The sequence below is a fragment of the Microchirus variegatus genome (genome assembly GCF_963457635.1).
Source record: "Microchirus variegatus genome assembly, chromosome: 2".
NCBI classification, from domain to species: domain Eukaryota; kingdom Metazoa; phylum Chordata; class Actinopteri; order Pleuronectiformes; family Soleidae; genus Microchirus; species Microchirus variegatus.
Window position 1 is genome coordinate 13332238 of NC_139803.1, and position 21330 is coordinate 13353567.

At 41.4% G+C, this 21330-nt stretch overlaps 1 protein-coding gene across 1 annotated transcript; it reads right to left on the reverse strand.

The window, feature by feature from the left end:
* Positions 1 to 5190: 5190 nt before the first annotated feature.
* Positions 5191 to 20926, reverse strand: umodl1 (uromodulin-like 1; the record flags this gene model as incomplete). The annotated part of the gene is made up of 17 exons (XM_083910554.1): positions 5191 to 5381; positions 6537 to 6621; positions 6732 to 6888; positions 8017 to 8253; positions 9201 to 9346; positions 9440 to 10593; positions 10675 to 10812; positions 11037 to 11256; positions 11336 to 11448; positions 12688 to 12945; positions 13186 to 13443; positions 14491 to 14628; positions 16626 to 16812; positions 17784 to 17911; positions 19986 to 20144; positions 20426 to 20668; positions 20866 to 20926. 17 exons carry the CDS (start codon positions 20924 to 20926, stop codon positions 5191 to 5193), a joined length of 3873 nt encoding a protein of 1290 aa, XP_083766680.1.
* Positions 20927 to 21330: the final 404 nt, after the last annotated feature.

Here is a 21330-nt window from a genome sequence, read left to right on the forward strand (position 1 = left end):
TTGCTGCTCTGCATCTCTCAATAATAATGGTGGTGTAAGCCCATTTGAGCTGGACATATTTTCTCTAAAAATCAATCAATCAGTGTTGGCACAGTTACTTAGAAAACTACTTCAATGATTTCCAACAAGCTCAGGTGAGTTGGGATGAGGCCTGGAAAGAATCTGAAGCAGTTTGTTGCAGATACAGAAAATAATGTCTTTATGGTCATTTAGGGAATGACATACAAGCATAGACGTCTAATATTTATAATGTTGAAATATTTAAAGGTGCCATATGTAAGAATGTGGCCAAAAACGGTTACTACATTCAAATTCAAAATACCGAGGTCTTTTAGGTTTCGCAACCCGTGGTTGCTCGGCAGCTGAGACTCTACCGACTGCAATGATCGGTAGACGGTGGTAGGTGGCGCTACATGCCAAAACATGATTTCAAAACATAAACATGATTTGCAGTCTGCAAAATATATTTTTTAATGCAAATATTTTGTCTGTACTGTTGTTGTTGGTGAGTTCAGTTTGTTATATGAACATTATTCCTGAGTCTCTGTGACATATTAGGAGGATTTTATGGCCAGTTGATTTAGATTTATTACATAATGCACCTTTAAGTGTCAAATTATTCAATTCAATTAAATTCAAAAGAATCCTTTGTGCGATTCTAGTTTCAGACCAAGAGTCGTCCATCTTTAGAGCAAAGTGTCAACGTATCATATGTGGTTTGAACACTCTATGACCTGGAATCATAAAACAAAAAATAAACAAAGACAGTACGAAGATTCTCTCCTTCCTGATGTGCTAAAAAAAAAAAAACCTGCACTTCCTATCAGGTGTCTTGACCTACAACAAAAACGGTAATGTGTGATGGATTACCGACTTTACTGTGAAAGTGTATTTTTGGAAGTATAATTCTTGGCCTTGTGTGAAACGAAGGAAGAGGAACGACAGCGAAGGGAGAGCGGCTCGATAAAGCAGCTGGTTAATGGCCTCAGTGACGAGAAGCAGCGCCTGTGTCGCCATTGATTGTGCTCCTCGTTAGGGAACTGTAATAACTGTAAATGACCACTGACAAGCTCACACACACACAAGTTTCATCTCGCTGCTTCAGTGACGTCTCGACACACACACACAATCGTTGGTGACGAACGTTTGCAGGATCTGTGTAATTGTGCACTATTGTCTTGAACAAGAAGCAGAGGAGGAGGAGGAGGAGGAGGAGGAGGAGGAGGAGGAGGAGGTGGGAGTAACAAACACTCAAGGCTGTCAGTCTTCATCAGCCACTGTGATGCAACACACAAATCATTTAAAACATCACAGGTTTCACACGGATTTCAATATAAGACGCACAGTGTTGACAATGTTGCGTAGAAGAATGAGAGAAGTGAAACATGCTGATGCATATAAAAAGGTTTAAAGTGTAGTCTGACTTTTGGTGTGCGGAGATAAGTCCTGAGAAAGCGACAAAAAAAAACATCCTGCTAAATTAAGCTAATGGTAGTGAACAATAACACCTGAGCCTCTAAATGTCCGTCTTCACTCTTAGAAATAAGGGTTCCAAAAGGGTCCTTCTACAAGGGCTGAGGTTCTACCTGGAACCATTTGCTTTCTGAAAAACACGTTCTTCATGAAAGGGTTCTTGGTAACATGAATGGTTCCAGTAAGAACCATTTTGATCCAGAGAACCCTTTAATTAAAACCCCTTTCCTGAATAAAGGGTTTTAAAGGGGTTCTTGGTGGAACCCTTCAAAAGGTTTCCAGGAACCTTTTCATAAAGGTTCTACCTGGAGCCAAAAGGGTTCTCCTATTAGGACAAGCCGAAGAACCTTATATGGTTCTACTTAGCACTTTTAAGAGTGTAGACTTTTCTGCTTATTTTACCCAGAAAATTGCCAGAAATTGTCCTTTGAGACAGACTACTTAGAAGTTTTACTCTAAAGTTGTATGAGAACAAGAGATTTTGGATGTTAAATTTGGCATTTGAACAGTATAAACCATAAAAAATAATTGAGTTTTTGTGTCTCTCAGTGTGCAAAAACAGGATTATGGTTGGACATATTTGGTCAGTGTAAAGAGTTAAACTGTGGTAACTTCGGCAGTAAGTTACAGACTTTTAATGACTGTGGCAGAGGGCTGTGGTTAGAGCAGCGGCTGCTTCAGGAGAGAGAGGCGTGGCTCAGCCGGTGATCAGACAGCTGGACAGAGTCAGGTAATCAGTCAGCTATATGAGCATGTTTGTAACCTGGCTCTGGTCTCTTGTAGTAGGCTGGGTTTAGAGAGAGGGTCAGGGGTGGAGATGGGCCACAGAAAGGCAGTTGTTTCGATGACAGTGGTGCTTTTTGTGTTGGATTTTGATTATGTTTGAGCCACGTTTTTGCATCTGCTGACTCACCTTCACTTGTGTGAGCGGTGAAGCTCACAATGACACACAAAAAAAACATGTGTGTCATTGTGTGTAAAAGTCTAACATGGAGTCAAACCTGTGTCAGTCACACCAAAGTACAATAAAACTTCTCTGAAGCTTCTTGATGATGACAAACTTCAGCAAGAGTTTTTGGAAACGTTACTCACTGTGCCTTTAAAAAAACTGAGCTGAAATACTGAAAATATTCCTGGAAACACACTACTTTGTCCTAGTACGAAAATAAAAGGAAAATCGACCATATTTTCAACTGATACACCTGCAATTAAGTAGTTCTTCTGAAGATTTTATTGGGGTTTTTTCTCACAGAAAATCAGTATTTCAAATTATTAGGAAACCCTGGAAACTGGAAATGGTGCCCTGCTCCAACACACCTGCAGAGCTTCATAATAACAAGGTGACAATTAGAATCGGGTGTGTTGGAGCAGAGAAACATCTAAAACGAGCAGGACAGGCAGTGATTTGCATTTATGTCCGTATTACCAAATCATTAAACACTAAATTATGAGAAATGTCAGTAAAAGTAAAATATACCTGAAGATATCAGTGATTTTCTCAGATGTAATTTACACAAAATCGTTTTTTATTTCAAGTCAAAGTTGGTTTTCGACTCTTTAGAGCACACGTGTCAAACTCAAGGCCCGGCAGCCAGATGTGGCCCGTCACGTCATTTTATGTGGCCCGCGAATAATTAATTGGTCTTAAAAATCTGTTAAAATAAATAAATAAAATAAAATATGCTGCTTTAAGGTGTGCGTTAACCATATACGACATTTCCCACAATGCATGGTGATTGTGTTACCCGCAAAGTGACGCAATCCTGTTATTTAGGAATATGTTACAGAGTAGTTACCTTTATTTGACATAATATTTGGTTACACTGAGTTACATTTATTCTGTATGACGGTTACATCTGGCTCTTTAAGGGTAACCATTATGCTGATGTGGCCCTCAGTGAAAAATGAGTTTGGCACCACTGCTTTAGAGGTTGGGTATCAAATTTTCATGTGATATTATGCTAATTTTAAGGAAAAAATAGGTTTTTGCGGCTCCAGATTAATTATATTTGGGTGTAATGGGGACAAAAAATGGCTCTTTTCATTCTAAAGGTTGCAAACCCGTGGTCTAGAAACATACTCTAGACTCACTCTTTAATTATTTAAAATGAGGAGACAGTCAACCCTGACCTACATAAGCAATTATTCCATCACTGTTGATGAGTGTAAGTCACGTGACAGGTGACCAGGATTACAGTCCATGACATGAGCTGCTTTATAACCCGCACAATAACAAGGTTTAATAGTAATGATAATAATTGTAGTTATGACCTGAATGAGTGAGCGAGAAACGCACACACACACATTCTTGTACGGCATCCTACATGACCTTTAACCCTGTCCTAAACCCTGTTTTCTAACCCTAACCGTAAAATATCCCCTCAAAATTCTCCTGTTTTTCACTTTTCCACCTGGATGAACAGAGAAATAGATGGATGAGTGGAAGAGGAGGACACATAGATCATGTTACAGCTATTATATGGGATGTCCAAAGCCAATTTCTCCTCCAGTCCATCTTCCTGATCCCCAAAGGCAGAGTAATGACTACAGGACTCACTCCACAGACATGTTTCTCTGTATTTTAACAACACGGATGTTGCTCATCTTTACGATTGCATGTTATATTCATAATAAAAGCCTCCGATTTCGCGCTTTTTGAACTGAGCTGGTTCACCCGCTCTCCCACTATGATCGGCGTAACCCCCTCCCTCCCTTCTATCCATTATTCCCTCCATCCCTACACTGGGGGCTGTTGCCATGGAGACAGGTTGCCAAGCCCGCAGACGGTGGGCCAGAATGGGTTAATTAAGAGGCGGGGAATTCGCAGTCCTCCAGCTGGTTGTAAGCCATCCTTTGCCACACATTCTCCAGGGACGTCCCCCCCTTAAAGAGGAAGGGGGGGAAAAAGCGTTTGCTGTTTAGTATTCAGTCCCTTCATCGTTGACGATGAGGAGCTTCTGACCCTGTCGTCAACAATGTGGGATTATGGGAAAAGTGTGTGTGCACGCGTGAATGGCATCGAGGAAGAGTCTCCTCCGTCTCCACAAACAACATGTGAAACTCATCTTTTTCCTCCTGTTCACACAGTAAACATCTTGTCTCTGTACATGGAGGAAGCCATTTTTTCACTGACTTTTAGAGCCCAAGGAATTGTGCCAAGAGCGCCCCCGCGTGGCTGCATTCACACATAGCATGTTTATTGTCGTCGCAACACAAGTACAAGCAAAAGTGTGCAAAAGTGAAGGCAGAGTAATTATTTAAAGATGTGCGATGGTTTGAAATAGCAGCTAAAAAAGGAAATGAACATTATTGTAAGTGTGTGGTTGTTGCATTGCACGGATGTCACCATTTATACACTTAATGTCTAAATGTCTACCCATTCATGATGAAAACATTCAAAATCACCATAGGAAAAAAAATGTAAACATTTTGAACATATGCCTAAATATATCTGTCGTCATATATCTGTCTTTATTTGACATTGCTGTGTAAAATGTAATTATATATTAATTTATTTTTAAATCTTGGACAAAATATGTACATCAGGGCGATAAAATGTAAAAAATAATTTGTATTTAATCTTTAAGTTAATTCATAATGTGCAAAGATTTGCAAGATTTGATTGGGACTTCTGTGTGCGTGGCTCAGCAGTGACACCTAGTGGCAACTGCACTGTAAATGAATGTATTTACTGGTGCCATTTTTCCAATTGTGTGACTATGTGTTGAAGTTAAGGTAGGTGAAGGTCTCCTGCTTGGGTTTGACGTTGAAGTTGTAGTGTCCGATGCGGTTCCTCTGGTAGTAGAAGAGGCAGGCGAAAGCAATGAGGAAGAAGAGGCACAGACCCACTCCCAGACAAGCGAAGCCAACGATATGAGCTGTCTCATATTCTTGCTCCATGGGCACTTCTAGAAAACGAGTTTAGAGGTCAAAAGTCACTCAAATGAGGAGTAAAGAGTTGTGAAACCAATTATTTCATATATAACATGTATGCTGACAAAAAAAGACAACATCTAGGTCCATGGTTCTCAAACTGTGGGACATGTACCATGAGTGGTTCCTCAAGCTCAATATTTTCTCAGGTGGTACTTGCTATAAAACGTTTGAGAACCACTGATCGAGATTATGAAGCAGCCGCACTATTATCATCAAACAGCCTAATGGACCATTTTGAATTTTAAAAGACAGAAGACACTCAAGTGTATAATGGATACTTCAAACTGTAGTGCAGGGGTCTCAAAATGGCGACCCGGGGGCCACATGCGGCCCCCCCAATCAATTACATGCGGCCATATACAATATTCAATTACATATACGCTTGTTAGGGCCCGAGCCACGAATAGCAGTGGCCCCGAAATGACTCCTGGTACCAATTTTAATAACAGTTGTCCACACTATTATTTATGTAATTTAAAATAAATGTCTGTTTTTGATATTAATACATTAATTTTGCATCATAAATAGTATTATTAAGTATACGTGTGATATTATGATGCAACAGTTGGTTTTTTTCCCACTTTTTTTCCCACTTAGGCCGGCCCCCTCTTGACCACAATAGATGAGCATTGGCCCCCAGGTCAATTGAGTTTGAGACCCCTGCTGTAGTGTGCAACTTTAAAATATTGACAAAGGTCTCTTAGATTCAATGAGTTTTTACAACGTTGATTAAGCCTATTATCTCCACACGACTCATCTCTGTGTATCTCAGGATAGCGGCAATTAGCTAGCGGCGCTGCACACAGGAAGTGATTCAGGACAGACGGAGGCAACAGCACCATTGCACATCGCAGTGTTTCAGAAATGAGAATTCTCCTGCTCAAAAAACTCAGCAGTTTGATTGTCTCCACCCACCCCTGCACTACCGGTGTATACACACAAACGCTCCATCAGTCAGGTCTGATAGGATTGCTTGACAGAGCCTGTTTTCAGATGCAGGACGCAGCAAAATGTCACATCTTTTCTGTCCATAAAGACTAAACAGACACAATAATAACATTGACAAAACTTACGCACTGCAGCTTTAAAGCCCACATTGCTACATAAAACAAGGTCACCGTACTCACCTTGAAATAATTTGTACAGAGGTCCAGCGCTGCCAATAGTTGATGCAAGTGTTTTTGAAGATCGACCTGTTCTTTGTTGACAGTCCTGCAAAGACACCACGAGCAAAGATGAGGAAGGAGGGCTTATACATATCATTATTATTATTATTTGAAATAAATCCTGACTATGTGGTGTTCTGTACAGGCTGCACTCACAGGCACACAGGTGTCTGATCCAAGCTGCACACAGATGTAGACCTGGCAGTGCAGATAGATCACGTTCAGGTTGACGACGGAGAAAATCTGCACAGACACGCGGGACGTGCTGGAGTTCCCGTTGCTCAACACCCGAGTGAACGGGTTAAGAGAGCAGCTGTGGGAAAACAGGGTGAGAGACAGGGGATGTTTTTGTCTTTGAATGCATCTCATGTGGTTTCATATGTAACAGTTAGGGCCAAACAACAAAAAAATCTAAATCTTATGAGAATAAAGTTTCTCATATTCTCACAGGTTACAGCGGATCGTATTTGCTTGATTAATAATTACTTTATTCTCATAATATTATAAGTTGTTTTTTTTTAACATTACAAGTTTATTCTAGTAATATTACTGCTTTATTCTCAAAAGAAAATCCTCTAATATGTCTACAAACTGAATATAATCCCATATAATCCCACTGTTCACCAGTTATTCCTCATTCATGGTATCTTAATAACAGAGGTAGTGAGCATAAGTGAGCAAAAATCATGAAAACAAGATGTAAGCAGATACTTCAAAAAGCATTGTTGTTGTTTTTTCCCCCTTTTCTTTGAGAATATTTGGACTTTAAATGTCTGTAGTTTTTTTCATTTGATATTTAGGTTTTCTCTGACCTTTTAAACCTCTGTTTGAACTTCCTTTTGTGTTTCTTAATTTTTGTTGTTCAGCACTTTGCAGTTTCTTGTTTTATTTTGTACTTATATATGCAGTAATTGTTTAAATAATTATATCTACGTCCTGTTCATGCTCTTATATTTTCCCTGATTGCACACACTGATTTTCCTCATGCCTGTTTACCATAATTTTGTGAATGTTACCTCCTTCCCTCTTGGATACATGTGCATGATTTATCTCTATCTATATAATCCTATGCTTATAAGCATGAGAATATTCAACCAGTATTCTTGCGAGTGTAATGTTTGACCTATCATCATTAAAACATCATTATTATTATTATTATTATTATAGGCTCGTGAATCAGAGCACGTGTTCCCAACCTTTTTTAGTCCATGGGTCTATTTTTAGGTCTTCAAGCAAACCCAGCAATTACAGTGTTGTCATGGAAATGTGAGCGCTCGCTACATGGTATTTTATTCAGAAAAGCACGAGGAGCGCTTCATGTTGATGATATGGGAAAAATCTGTTTTTCTTCTTGTTTCAATTCTTCAAAAATAAAAGAATAAAGGTTATAACAGTAATGGAATGGTGTTGTGAAAGGTTCAGTATGTGCATTAAAGCAGACCCGTTCTCCAGGAAAGTGGCTCCCCGCGTATCTGCAGGGTTGGGCGTCGACGTGGCCCAGCACTTGTTGATGACCACTTTGATCTGATCCGAGGACGTGTTCAGGCTGACCTCCACCACCACCTGCTCCTCCGCGGACAGGCTGTAGTTGCTCGGCAGAGGCGCCGTGCCGTTCATCAGCTGCACCATCACTTGGAATGATCCCAAGCCCGTGATGACATCTTTGATCGTGTCGTACCTGGAGGTGGATGCAAAACATATAAATTCATAAATTCACCTGGAACTATTTGTATTCATGTGTTCATAGACGTGATTGGAGATTATATGCACATAATACCACTCCTTTAAAGGTGCAAGGCCAACAGAACATTTTAAAGTTATAGTCTATAAGGTTTATTGAGGGCAACATTTTGGAAAACAGGATTACATATACTACATGTTCATAATGCATAAATGTAGCTTAAAACTTACAAGTACCACGTTCCACTTGTTCATAGATTTTAGCTCTCGACATACAGTATTTTTTGAGAAATTTGTGAGAAGTTCCCCCCAAAAATAAAGTGTTATAGCAATGTAAAATCCAACCAAGAGGAATCATGTGCATCAGGGAACTACGGTGGCCTTCACATACCAAAAAACGTGTCTTTAGACTTTAGCATTGAGGCTGCTGTAGAAACACGATAATGCAAGATGCATCCTCCCTTAAACACGGCCCTTGCCTGAAGTGCATGCGAAAGGCTAAATAATCCAAATTATTTTAATTTTAAAGTAATTAAAGGTGCATTATGTAATAAATCTAAAGCAACTGGCCATAAAATCCTCCTAATATGTCACAGAGACTCAGGAATAATGTTCATATAACAAACTGAACTCACCAACAACAACAGTACAGACAAAATATTTGCATTAAAAAAAATATTTTGCAGACTGCAAATCATGTTTATGTTTTGAAATCATGTTTTGGCATGTGGCGCCACCTACCGCCGTCTACCAATAATTGCAGTCAGTAGAGTCTCAGCTGCCGAGCAATCACAGGTTGCCAGTTACGCCAGAAAATTGAATTTGAGTGTAGTAACCGTTTTTGGCCACATTCTTACATATGGCACCTTTAAATGTCATGGAATTTGGTTTGGGGCTAATAGCTCATACTGAGTTTGTCATGACTGTATGTGAAGCGCGTCATACCCAGTGGAGCTGAAGTCAGCTGAGATGACCATGCGTTTCGGGTAGGTGCACATGACGGGCACCTCCAGCTGAATCGTGGGTGCCTCCTCCCTGTCGTTTGCCATGATGCTGAACAGGGTTACAGACGCTGTGTAGCAGGTATCGTTCTAAAATCACGGAAGTTGGAAAGCAGTTTTAACTTTTACGAGCTTCAGCTTTAGAGAAGAAGAAGGACGAGCATGCAAGGACAAAAGTCTTACTTGCTCGAGCACGGTGGCACACTCGTCCCAGGCCACGGTCAGCTGCGCATGGGTGGCATTGCCTCCATCGACGCCACATTCCAGTAAGCCCAAGTATAAGTCACTTTCTCTGACTTTGGAGTCCTGAAGAAAATCTCTGGCAACTGTCACGGTGATATCAGCGACCCTGCAGCTCACTGAGATGGCCCCCGACGTTGAGATGGTTCTCCGGAAATTGGTTGTGGTCGAGACATTGGCGGATGGAGAAGAAGTAATGGATGTCATTGTAGTGGTTGTGGTCATTATTGGCGGGGCAGGGGTCGTTGTTGGGGAAAGAGTGGTGGTTACTGCCGCAGAAGTGGTGGTAACCGGGGTTGCTGTGGTAGTTACTGGGGCTGTAGAGGTGGTTATTGGAACAGTAGTGGTGGTTATTGGGGTGGTAGTGATGGTCACTGGGGCGGTAGTAGTGGTTATTGGGGTGGTGGTGACGGTAGCTGGGGAAGTATTGATGGTAGTGGTGGGTAATGGGGTGGTGGTGATGGTAGCTAGGGCGGTAGTAGTGGTTATTGGGGCGGTGGTGACGGTAGCTGGGGCAGTATTGATGGTAGTGGTGGTTATTGGGGTGGTGGTGACGGTAGCTGGGGCAGTAGTAGTGGTTATTGGGGTGGTAGTTATAGTAACTGGGGCGGTAGTGGTGGTTATTGGGGTGGTAGTTATGGTAACTGGGGCGGTAGTGGTGGTTATTGGGGTGGTAGTTATGGTAACTGGGGCGGTAGTGGTGGTTATTGGGGTGGTGGTGGTGACGGTAACTGGGGCAGTATTGATGGTAGTGGTGGTTATTGGGGTGGTAGTTATGGTAACTGGGGCGGTAGTGGTGGTTATTGGGGTGGTGGTGACAGTAACTGGGGCGGGAGTGGTGGTGATGGTAGCTGGGGCTATAGAGGTGGTTATTGGGGTGGTGGTGACGGTAACTGGGCCTGCAGTGGTGGTTAATGGAGCAGTAGTGGTGGTTATAGAGGTGGCGGTGATGACGGGAACTGGGGCAATATTAATGGTTGTGGTGGTACCCGGGGCTGTCGTGGTTGTTACTGGAGCAGCAGTGGTGGTTATTGGGTTAGTTATGGTGGTTGTAGGGGTTAAAACGGGGTCACTAGTTGTCTCCGATGTCGTAATGGCTGCACAAGACAAAATATTTGGGTTACAAAATACAAAAACATCCTTAATCTAATCTAACACTTAATCAGTCTAACACTTACATGAACACACTCGTCCGGGCCGGTCTGAGTTGCTGTCTGTATATCCATTCTTGCAGACACATGTGTAAGAACCAAATGTGTTTGTACAATTAGCCCACTGGGAGCAGTCATGGCTGCCTGATGTACATTCATCAAAATCTACAAAAAGTAAACAAACATTTTAGGGGGTTTTATGTGGTTTGACAAACAGATTCACATTTTCAAACAGAGTCACAAGGCCCAGAGTCTGAGTAAAGTGAACATCTTGGTTTCCATAGAAGGGCTAAAGTAGAATCTGGGTAGTCTTCATTACCTGAATCTTAGTCTGAGTCACTAAAATGAATTTGACCTTCGACTGGGCTTGAAAAAAACACAGAACGTACCATTAATGCTTGTGTTGTTTTCGTCCACGGTGTATTTGGAGCTGTTCTTCAGGGAGTTCAGCAGAGCAATGGACACATTTCTGATGTCGTGGCTTTGACTGGGGCTGAAGACGAACATGAAGCTGACCACAACGCTGCCCTGTGAGAGGTTTGTGATCTCGATTCTCACCAGGCCTGAATCCACCATGGCCTTCATCTCTGGCGACAGAGACTCGTAGATCTGTTTGGCGACAGAGGAAAACCGTTGTGATACAGCTTATCGACCGTCACTGGACAAAACCCTTTTGTAACAAACGTACCTCGTCTTGTATACTTCTCGTGATGTTTATGTAGGCCTCGCTGCTGGTGTTCTGCAGGTCAGGAGTGAAGTCGATGTTGGTGAGTCGAGCTGTGGCGTCAAGGGTCTGACAATCTACAAAGAAAAGCTTTATGTCAACAATCCATGGCCCTATATGGTGAAAGAAGGAATTTTCCCTCTAACAGAAACAAAAACAACAACAACAGCTGAATCATAACGAGTCATCCATGCCTCCACCAAATTAAGGGTTGTAGGAGTCAGATACACTAAGGGCAGGTTATCAGTAAGGCTGGGTATCGAACTCCACTGCTCTTAGTAGGTAGTGACCTTCCTCTGTTTCAGCCTATATCAAAAATTCTATATCGAATTTCAGTGCACGAGGAGTTAATCTCATCAGAGTCAGTGAGCCTGTAAACACACAGAGCTCATGATTGGCTGTCGGCAGGCGTGCAGGAAGCAACATCCACAGAGAAGCTCATTCCCCAAAGGAGAAGAGGAGGACAGGACTTACTCTGTGTGTGTGTGTGTGTGTGTGTGTGTGTGTGTGTGTGTGTGTGTGTGTGTGTGTGTGTGTGTGTGTGTGTGTGTGTGTGTGTGTGTGTGTGTGTGTGTGTGATGTGTTTTAAGAGGTTGCCGTATGTTTGATTTACTATGCAGGAATCAGTATAAAACTACACCCACAGTCATTGTAAAGGTGTCAAACTGGCGGTGCATGGGCCCCCCCATTCAATTACATATGGCCCACCACTTAATATAATGTTATAAGAGGCTATTGAATGGTATAATAATTATTGCATTACAAAATGTATTGTATTTTAAAAATAAATTATATATACTGTATATACAGGCATGTTGAGTGTTTTAATTACAGTTTTCCACATCATTATTTTCTTAAATTTTAATTTATTTCTGTCAGTTTTTATTTTTTGCATCTTATATATGCGTTTAACACATAGTGTACATCATTCCATATCAAAACAAACGCTTTTACTTTGAAATTCTGTGAAATGCAATGCCATGATGGACTATATATATGGACTATGTTGTAATTTCAAACTCATATTGTCCACCTCCTACTGAACGGTTGTTTTTTCCCCACTACTTTTCACTAGACTCTTGACCAGGCTAGACAAGGTCATATGAGTTTGATAACCCTTAACTCCAATCATGTCTTTGGACTGTCGGGGGAAACTGGACAGTACATAAAGGCCCCGCACTAGGATTCAAACTATGAATCTTCTTGTTGTGTATACCTTCTGTGTTTTATTCCAAGTCATTAACTGTAAGTTCTGATCTCCTATCACTGAGCGGTTTGCAGAAACCAAAGTCAAATCCCCACACAACTAAAATTACCTGTCTTGACCGTTATATCCAGGGCCGCTCCTTGGCTCCCGCAGGCGTGAGGCGTGACTGTGACGTTGTAGAGGACCCCGGGTTCCAGTCCCCTCAGCTCCTTCGCGGTCTCACCGGTTTGCCAAGAATCGATCACCACTGAGCCCTTGCTTAGAACGACGAGGTAGGTCTGGTTCGCCTGAAACTGGCCGGACCAGTACACGTCGAAGGAGGTTCCAGTGACGTTAGACGACATCAGAAAGGTGATGTTGGGAGGAGCTGGAGGACGGTGGTGGGTCGGAGAGAAGAGAGACAGTGAACTTCTCAAAGTTTTTAGATGGGAACCTACTTTGTCAAGATGACAAAGCATTGCGACCCAATTTACACTATAAATCATGACAACAACAAATTTCTGCATAATATAAATCTATATATACATAAATGAGTAGAAGGTTGTTACCTTGGCTCATACATCATGATTTTTGGGATCTGACACATCCATTAGAAATAAGAACTCACAGCATGCGGCTGTCGGCAGAGGTGACTCCATGCTGGTGTAAGGTGCAGAGCTCGTCCATGCTGGAGCAGGAGAGGAATCGTAAGAGACGGAGTTTGTGTAACTCAGCGCTCTGGTCATGCTGATCTCAGAGGAGTCGAAGGAAGCGAAGGTGCTGTTGCCTGGAGAGACGTGTGTGGTGTTGGAGGCTGAGGTGTAGTTTGTGTTCAGGGATGGAGAGTCGGTCACCGGAGTCTGTGTGTCGGTCCACAACTCGTCTCCTGCTAAGAGCAAAGGGCAGAAGTCAAGCAGTCTTTATCCAGCCTACACGTGACGTTTGTGTTCGTTAAAAACGTCTATCCAATCCGTACACTCTTAGAAATAAAAGTGCTAAGTAGAACCCTTCCAGGTTCAGAACCCTCTGAACCTGGAAGGGTTCTACCTGGAACTCTTTTGGAGGGTTCCACCAAGAACCCTTTCAAAACCGTTTAATCAGGAAAGGGGTTTTAAAGGGTTCTCTGGATTAAAATGGTTCTTACTGGAACCATTAGTGTTACCAAGAACCCTTGAAAAAACCTTTTTTCTGGAAAGGGTTTTTCAGAAGCAAATGGTTCCAGGTAGAACCTCAGCCCTTGAGTGTACGTCATAGTCTGGATTTTAAACCATAATTTATTAGCATTTTAAATGTGCCACTGCAGTTCAACTTAGTGCCATTTGCAATATACACACTGCACTTGTTTCACTGTGAGGACACTTGGAAGGTGGGTTTCATTAGTGTGATTTATGCACAGTTTCTGTTTTTCATTAAAAGACAACAAAAGGAAACAGATGAAGGAAGTGAAAGGGTTGACATTTCAATCAAAGGTGAATGCAAATAAGTGCAATGGAAACAAGTTGAGGGTGAGAGTGACACGAAGAAATCACACGACTGAAACGTCACTCCTCGTTTCACAGACGTGGAAGAAAGGGTGGAAATGCCAGATGAGCAAACCACAGCAGTACTGCTCAAAATCACAAGACTCCACCCTTAAGTTATCATTAAGTTATTAATGTTATTAAGTTTCTTGCATCATGAACTTGAATTTAACAGTTACATACTTTACCACTAATAAACTTAATGGTAATATTAACCAAAACTTAAAACAAAAATGTTTACTAGAGATTAATCGAGTAATCGTTTGGTGCATAAAATATCCGAAAATGCTAAAATATGTTGATCAGTGTTTTTTAATGCGCCTTTTTTGTATTTTAGTATGTTTTTATTGATATTTTCATATCCTATGTTAATTAAACAACTTATAGGAAATAGATAGCTGAGACACTGAGACCTGAGTACTGCATTTCATTTATCGGATCAACATCGCTGTATCCCTGGCGATAGATGCAGTGGTAGGAACCCTCTGTGTTGTTACAGTCGGCCTGAGGGGAGCACTGGGGGAACACAGACTCCGTGCACTCGTCTACATCTGCAAACACACAGGCACGAGAATAAGGTTTGACTGGGATTATACAGTTCAGACTGTGTAAGCAGTAACACATTTTCTTATCTTACAACCTCTGACCTGAAGCAGATTTCCTTTAAAATTAAATAATACGTCCTCCATGAAAGTGCCACATTTCAGCACTCTTACTATGAGCTCAAACACTTATTAATATCAGTATTTCTGCCTATTTCACTGTGATGCACGTAACCAATAAATATTTCAGACTTCTACTAGTTGTTCTCAAGTTGCAGGTTGAAATCCATCTGGGATGCATGCATCGGTCGCATATTGAGGACAGTCGTTCCTGCAGAATGATTAAATGTCAAATGAGTTTTGATGGAATCTGGGGAGGACACAATGTTCCGGTGGAACCTCTGCATTCATCCTGTCAGCGGTGAGATCATCAGTCAATCATCTTCTTGGCCGTGGCATGACGTCTTTGGCTCATTGTTGTCACAGAAACGCGTTCTGCCTACATGCAGGATGATGCAGGATGAGTCTCGGACTCATTTGGATTTGTTCCGGTTTCCCTCTGATGAAATAATTGCCTGTCATATCACGTCGGTGATTGATTTTATGCCAAATGTGACTGTTTTGTGCATGAAGTACTGTAATAAATGCACAACAATACAATGTGCAATGGTAATTGACAGAAAAAAGTATATATTGAGTGGTGGAGACTTATTTGTTGTCGATGTTTTTTGCAGTAATGCTCGTTATAACTCTTTATTGTCACATTTTTTTGTATTATACAAGGTAAAATATACAAATAATAATGTACATAATAATGTAATCCTGACACAATCCTGACAAACATGAATTGTATAAACCTCCATTAAAGGTGCCATATGTAAGAATGTGGCCAAAAATGGTTACTGCATCCAAATTCAAAATACCGAGGTCTTTTAGGATTAGTTTTCTGACATAACTGGCAACCCGTGATTGCTCGACAGCTGAGACTCTACTGACTGCAATGATTGGTAGACGGCGGTAGGTGGCGCCACATGCCAAAACATGATTTCAAAACATAAACATGATTTGCAGTCTGCAAAATATTTTTTTTAATGCAAATATTTTGACTGTACTGTTGTTGTTGGTGAGTTCAGTTTGTTATATGAACATTATTCCTGAGTCTCTGTGACATATTAGGAGGATTTTATGGCCAATTTAGATTTATTACATATTGCACCTTTAAAGTGATAAAAAAAAATAACATGGACACAAACAAGAGTGTGAAGAGCAAAGAAAATGTGTATAAATAAACTCTATCTCTACCCCATGCTGGATAATTATTTTTGGATAAGACTAATAAACACTTGAGAACAGCATATTATTATAACCCAGCAACATCGAATAAGGAAAACCATCGACACTGAGAATAAAAAGATTTCTTGGAAGGTTTTCCGGTGAAATCTTGAATCACCTGATTCTTTTGTGTTTCTAATTTCAAGGCTTAGTAATTATCACAGGAGCCTGACAATAATCCCCATTAAAGAGGAAATTACATTTTGCAGGGAGAAGGAAATGATCTGTAAGAGAACATTATGAAGGCATGTTTGATGTGTGTTTGTGCACAGTGGACGACTTGTTACTGTGCTTTTGTAGCAAGGACTGATTCATGATGTGTGTGTGTGTGTGTGTGTGTGTGTGTGTGTGTGTGTGTGTGTGTGTGTGTGTGTGTGTGTGTGTGTGTGTGTGTGTGTGTGTGTGTGTGTGTGTGTGTGCATGTGGTGTTATTTTCCGCTATTGCAGGAAACATCCCACAGATGACTGCCACTCATATAGAAGTGGTGGGAGAAAAGAATCTGAGGTGCGACTGAGTCATTCTTTCCTGAACACCATGTTCTCTGCAACGTGAATCATTTCTCAAACCTCGACAAGAATGTCATTTCTTTGAAGGAGAGAAAGAAAGAAAGAGAGAGAGAGAGAAGAAAAACAAGCACAGCTTCGCAGAGACAGTCGTTGCCTGTACCGCTCACCTTCCACAGTTACAGATGACACCTCCTGTATGTGTCTGAGCAGGAGATGCAGCTTCGACAAGGCGTTGGACAGTGTCAGAGTGGTGTTGAGGACAATCAGCAGCGAGGTTGCCGTTCTGTACGGGTGCACGGGCCACGTGCTGAGGTAATGAACTAAAATGCCATCCATCTGCAACGCTCCGGTCACCTGTTGGTGAAAGAAGCACAGAGACCCCAGTGTGAATGTGTTAGTTTTTTGTATATATATATATATATATATATATGATATTCATTTTGCAACACTTTTGATGAATAAAAGTGTGACTTTTAATGGAAAACACAAACAAATTGTATAGGCGACCCCAAACCTTTGAACGGTACACTCTTAGAAATAAAAGTGCTAAGTAGAACCATATAAGGTTCTTCGGCTTGTCCTCATAGGAGAACCCTTTTTGGCCCTTTTGGAGGGTTCCACCAGGAACCCTTATAAAACCCTTTATTCAGGAAAGGGGTTTTAAAGGGTTCTCTGGATCAAAATGGCTCTTACTGGAACCATTAGTGTTACCAAGAACCCTTGAAAAACCCTTTCTTTGGGAAAAGGTTTTTCAGAAGCAAATGGTTCCAGGTAGAACCTCAGCCCTTGTAGAAGAACCCTTTTGGAACCCTTATTGTGTGTAGTGTACATATGCTGTAAAGATTGCATATATTCTACACTTTTATATATGAAAACTTTAAAGGTGCCATATGTAAGAATGTGGCCAAAAACGGTTACCACATTCAAATTCAAAATACGTCTTTAAGGTTTCGTTTTCTGACGTAACTGGCAACCCGTAGTTGCTCAGCAACTGAAACTCTACTGACTGCAATGATTGGTAGACGGCGGTAGGTGGCGCCACATGCCAAAACATGATTTCAGAACATAAACATGATTTGCAGTCTGCAAAATGTTTTTTTTAATGCAAATATTCTGGCTGTACTCTGTGACATATTAGGAGGATTTTATAACCAGTATGGCTTTAGATTTATTACATAATGCACCTTTAATTTTATATTGCATTGTCTTAAATTAATCAGCTTTTATCATTCAACAAAATACTCAAAACATTCCTTGTATAATAATCATGGCATTGTCTTATTTGTAGTAGTACTAGTATATTGGCAGGCATATATTTTTTTTACCATGGCTTGCAGTAACCGTGTGTGATTAAGAAGTCCGTCATCCTTCGACATCAGCTCCTGGTAATCCACCTTCACCGTCACTGTTGCATTCAGACGGTATCCTCCGATGTAAGAATTGTTTGCTGAGCCTTAAAAAGAAAAAGTTCACTCAGGTCACAAAAAAAAACACGTTTTCCTCATTTACACCTTGTGGTGCTGCATGGAAACTCAAGAGAGGAGGGTTTGGTACATCATAAACACGTTAAACGATACAAGATTGACATTCCAACAGATTATCTACAAAGACATATATATATATATATATATATATATATATACAAAACGACTTTCTCTCTTGGCAGCAATACCACTTCATACAGTAGTTAACGGTCCAGTTTGGATTCATTTGCACTGGTTTTAATGGACGATCCCTTTAATCACAGCAGTGCAGTGATTTGTAAAGGTGCAATATGCAACATTCTACCTTGTTTACAACATATAGGGGAAACATAAATACTGTATACAGTGGAGTACTGATGTCTTAAAGTGAAAGTGTCCTCCTCCTCTTCCTGTGCGAGTTGTTATTGGGCCGCTTGTTTGAGAAGCCAGCGCTCGCATTTGAGAACCGCAGGAAAAGCCACACCCTGTATATAAATATGCTGTGTTCAATTTGCCTGTTTACCATGTTCACAGGATGAGGACATTTGAACACTCCCCCCCTCCGTCACACTGATGCCCTGTAAACTCCACTTCAGGATGTCCTATATGCTGTGTTTGTCAGAATTATGAGTTCCACCTGGATGTTGCAACAGACACTAACTTGTAGCGTGCTGCTCAAGGTGACTCTCACGATTTACTTCCAAAAAAGTTTTGGCTACTTTAGACAAGGAGATAGATGAGACCAGAGAGGTCTACGAGCTAAATAGGGCTCCAAACTCCAATCTGAGGTCGCCATTCTTCTTCTTCTTCCCCTGGATTCAAAAACAACTTGATGCATGCAGGACCAGGTCGTACTTTCAACATCCGCATGTCCACACAGGTTGGCTCGGGTCCATGAGATGTAAATTTCATCCTTTGGCCATTTGAATGACAGTGTGCGCTGACTATACATAGAGGGACTTTACTCTAACAAAGACAGTAACCATGGAAACTTGCAGCCCCAACGATGTATTTACGTATGTTTTTTATGAATAGATTAATTTTGCATCATAAATATTATTTTTTTTATCGTATTGGTATTACGATGGAATCACTTCTTATATTTTTATTCTCATGTCACCCACCCTTACTGGACAGTTGTGTTTTTCCCCCAAAAAGGTTTGACCTTTGACCTCTGCTTTAGATTGTGTGAGGGGGTCCGCTAGTACATGCACATGTACGACTAAGTGCTAAAATCGTGAAAGGAAATACAAAACAGGACAAACTCCAGGTGAAAAATCGTCATGACTGGAGTGGACTGAGATGCAGATTCACATACACGTGCAGCACTGAACGTGACCTGACCCTTACAAGTCTGCTCCAAAATAGACATGCTAGCCTCCTAGCCTTAGCTGTAGCATAGCTTTTGTTTGAGCCTCATTATGATCAGGCGGTAAAAGTGCAGTTCAGTTCACCAGCGTGTGGTTTGGAACAGTACACACTCATCTGGCTTTTGTGTGAGCTGGAGTAAGTAATTATGTTGCTATTTAAGCTACGTACGTGGGGCTATGCAAGGTCAAGTGTTGCATATTGAGCCTTTAAAGGTGCCATATGTAAAAATGTGGCCAAAAACGGTTACTACATTCAAATTCAAAATACAGAGGTCTTTAAGGTTTCGTTTTCTGACGTAACTGGCAGCCCGTGGTTGCTCGGCAGCTGACTCTACTGACTGCAATGATTGGTAGACGGCGGTAGGTGGCGCCACATGCCAAAACATGATTTCAAAACATAAACATGATTTGCAGTCTGCAAAATATTTTTTTAATGCAAATATTTTGGATGTACTGTTAATTTTGGTGAGTTCAGTTTGTTATATGAACATTATTCCTGAGTCTCTGTGACATATTAGGAGGATTTTATGGCCAGTTGCTTTAGATTTATTACATAATGCACCATATGATTTCATCACATGCACTGTCTGTGTCGGGCTGGTCGCTGTGAGGAGGTTTGGGTAAATAGGTTATTTGGCACATGACTTACACCTAAATAAGAACAACACTCAATCAGGGAAGTATGTATACTAACTTTCAGGATGTGTGCAGAGAGAGCGACCCAGTTTCTGGCAGCATTTCTGCCAGCCTGGGCAGTCCATGTCCCACTCACAGTCCTCAGATCCAGGATAACGTCCATCTGCAGTTGGACAGCTTCCTGGCTTGGCAGTGAATTCCCCACTCCTGTTTACAGCTTTATTCAAAAGAAAACAACATGTTGCAGACCATATATTAGCAGCACTTTTATGTGGCAGGCAGCGCAGTCCTGTGCTTCCATCTGGTGTGTGTCGCACACAACACCATGCACTCAAAGGTCACGCTGATCGCTTGTCTGTCCACGGTGCAACATCTGATGATGTTATGTCACAAGATATTTACAAAGCCAAAATTGAAATCTGGGCGCAGTTATGCCTTTCTAACATGGTCACATGCATGCAGACATGTACTGATATAAATGATGTGCAGCACACTCACGCAGGGCACAGTAGCGACCGACTTGTACGTAGCCATCGCAGCACTTGGCAACCTGCATCACCACGGTCTTGTTCTCAGTCCTCGGGATCATCTTGTACAACGTGACTGTGCATGTCTTCCAGGGCAGCCAGCCGCCACAAGGCTTCGCCTCGGTGTAGGAGACCATTTGCATGACCAGATAACTCACCGACTTTGTCTCGTTGTGAATGCATAGGTGGTAGCCAGATGCACACAGACTATATCCTGGAATAAAATATAATTTTTTTGGCAATGTTACTGTTTGTTTCTTTGGTTATCTGGCTGCATAACTACATCTTATATCACTCGCACACCTCCTTGGCTGTGATTAAGAATAATCATCAAAAACTTTAACTTCATTTTTCGCTCGATTTGGCGATGACAAAACATCTGTCTCATCTGCATATACAATAAAGGCCTACCTTGTCCCCCACAGAGAGCCAGCAGAGCCGCAGCTGTCCACATGGAGAGCATCCAACTCATTTTTCACAAATCAGAATCTCTACCCTAGATGTAATAGCTGCATTGTGTGTGCCTGTTTCTCTTTGAGATGATGCTAACCAACTGTTATCTGTTCAGGGTGTATTCAAAGACCAAATCCTCTGTGGTACTGTCTTTCTCCTCCCCTCGCTGCACCATCAGTCCCTCATGGACCAAACATGCATGGCAGCCAGAAGGTACGTATCAAATAAATGTGAATATGACGAGTTATATTGTTATTGTGTGCTGACATTTAAGGGGTCTATTAAAGTATTTGATATGTGGAGTTGCTATGGTTTGCTGAGACACTAAAAAGCCTTATTTTTACAAAGAGAAACACCTTTGGTGTGCATAGTTTTCACAAACGGGAAAAGCTTTGGCTTTATTCTTGCGGAATGAATAACTTG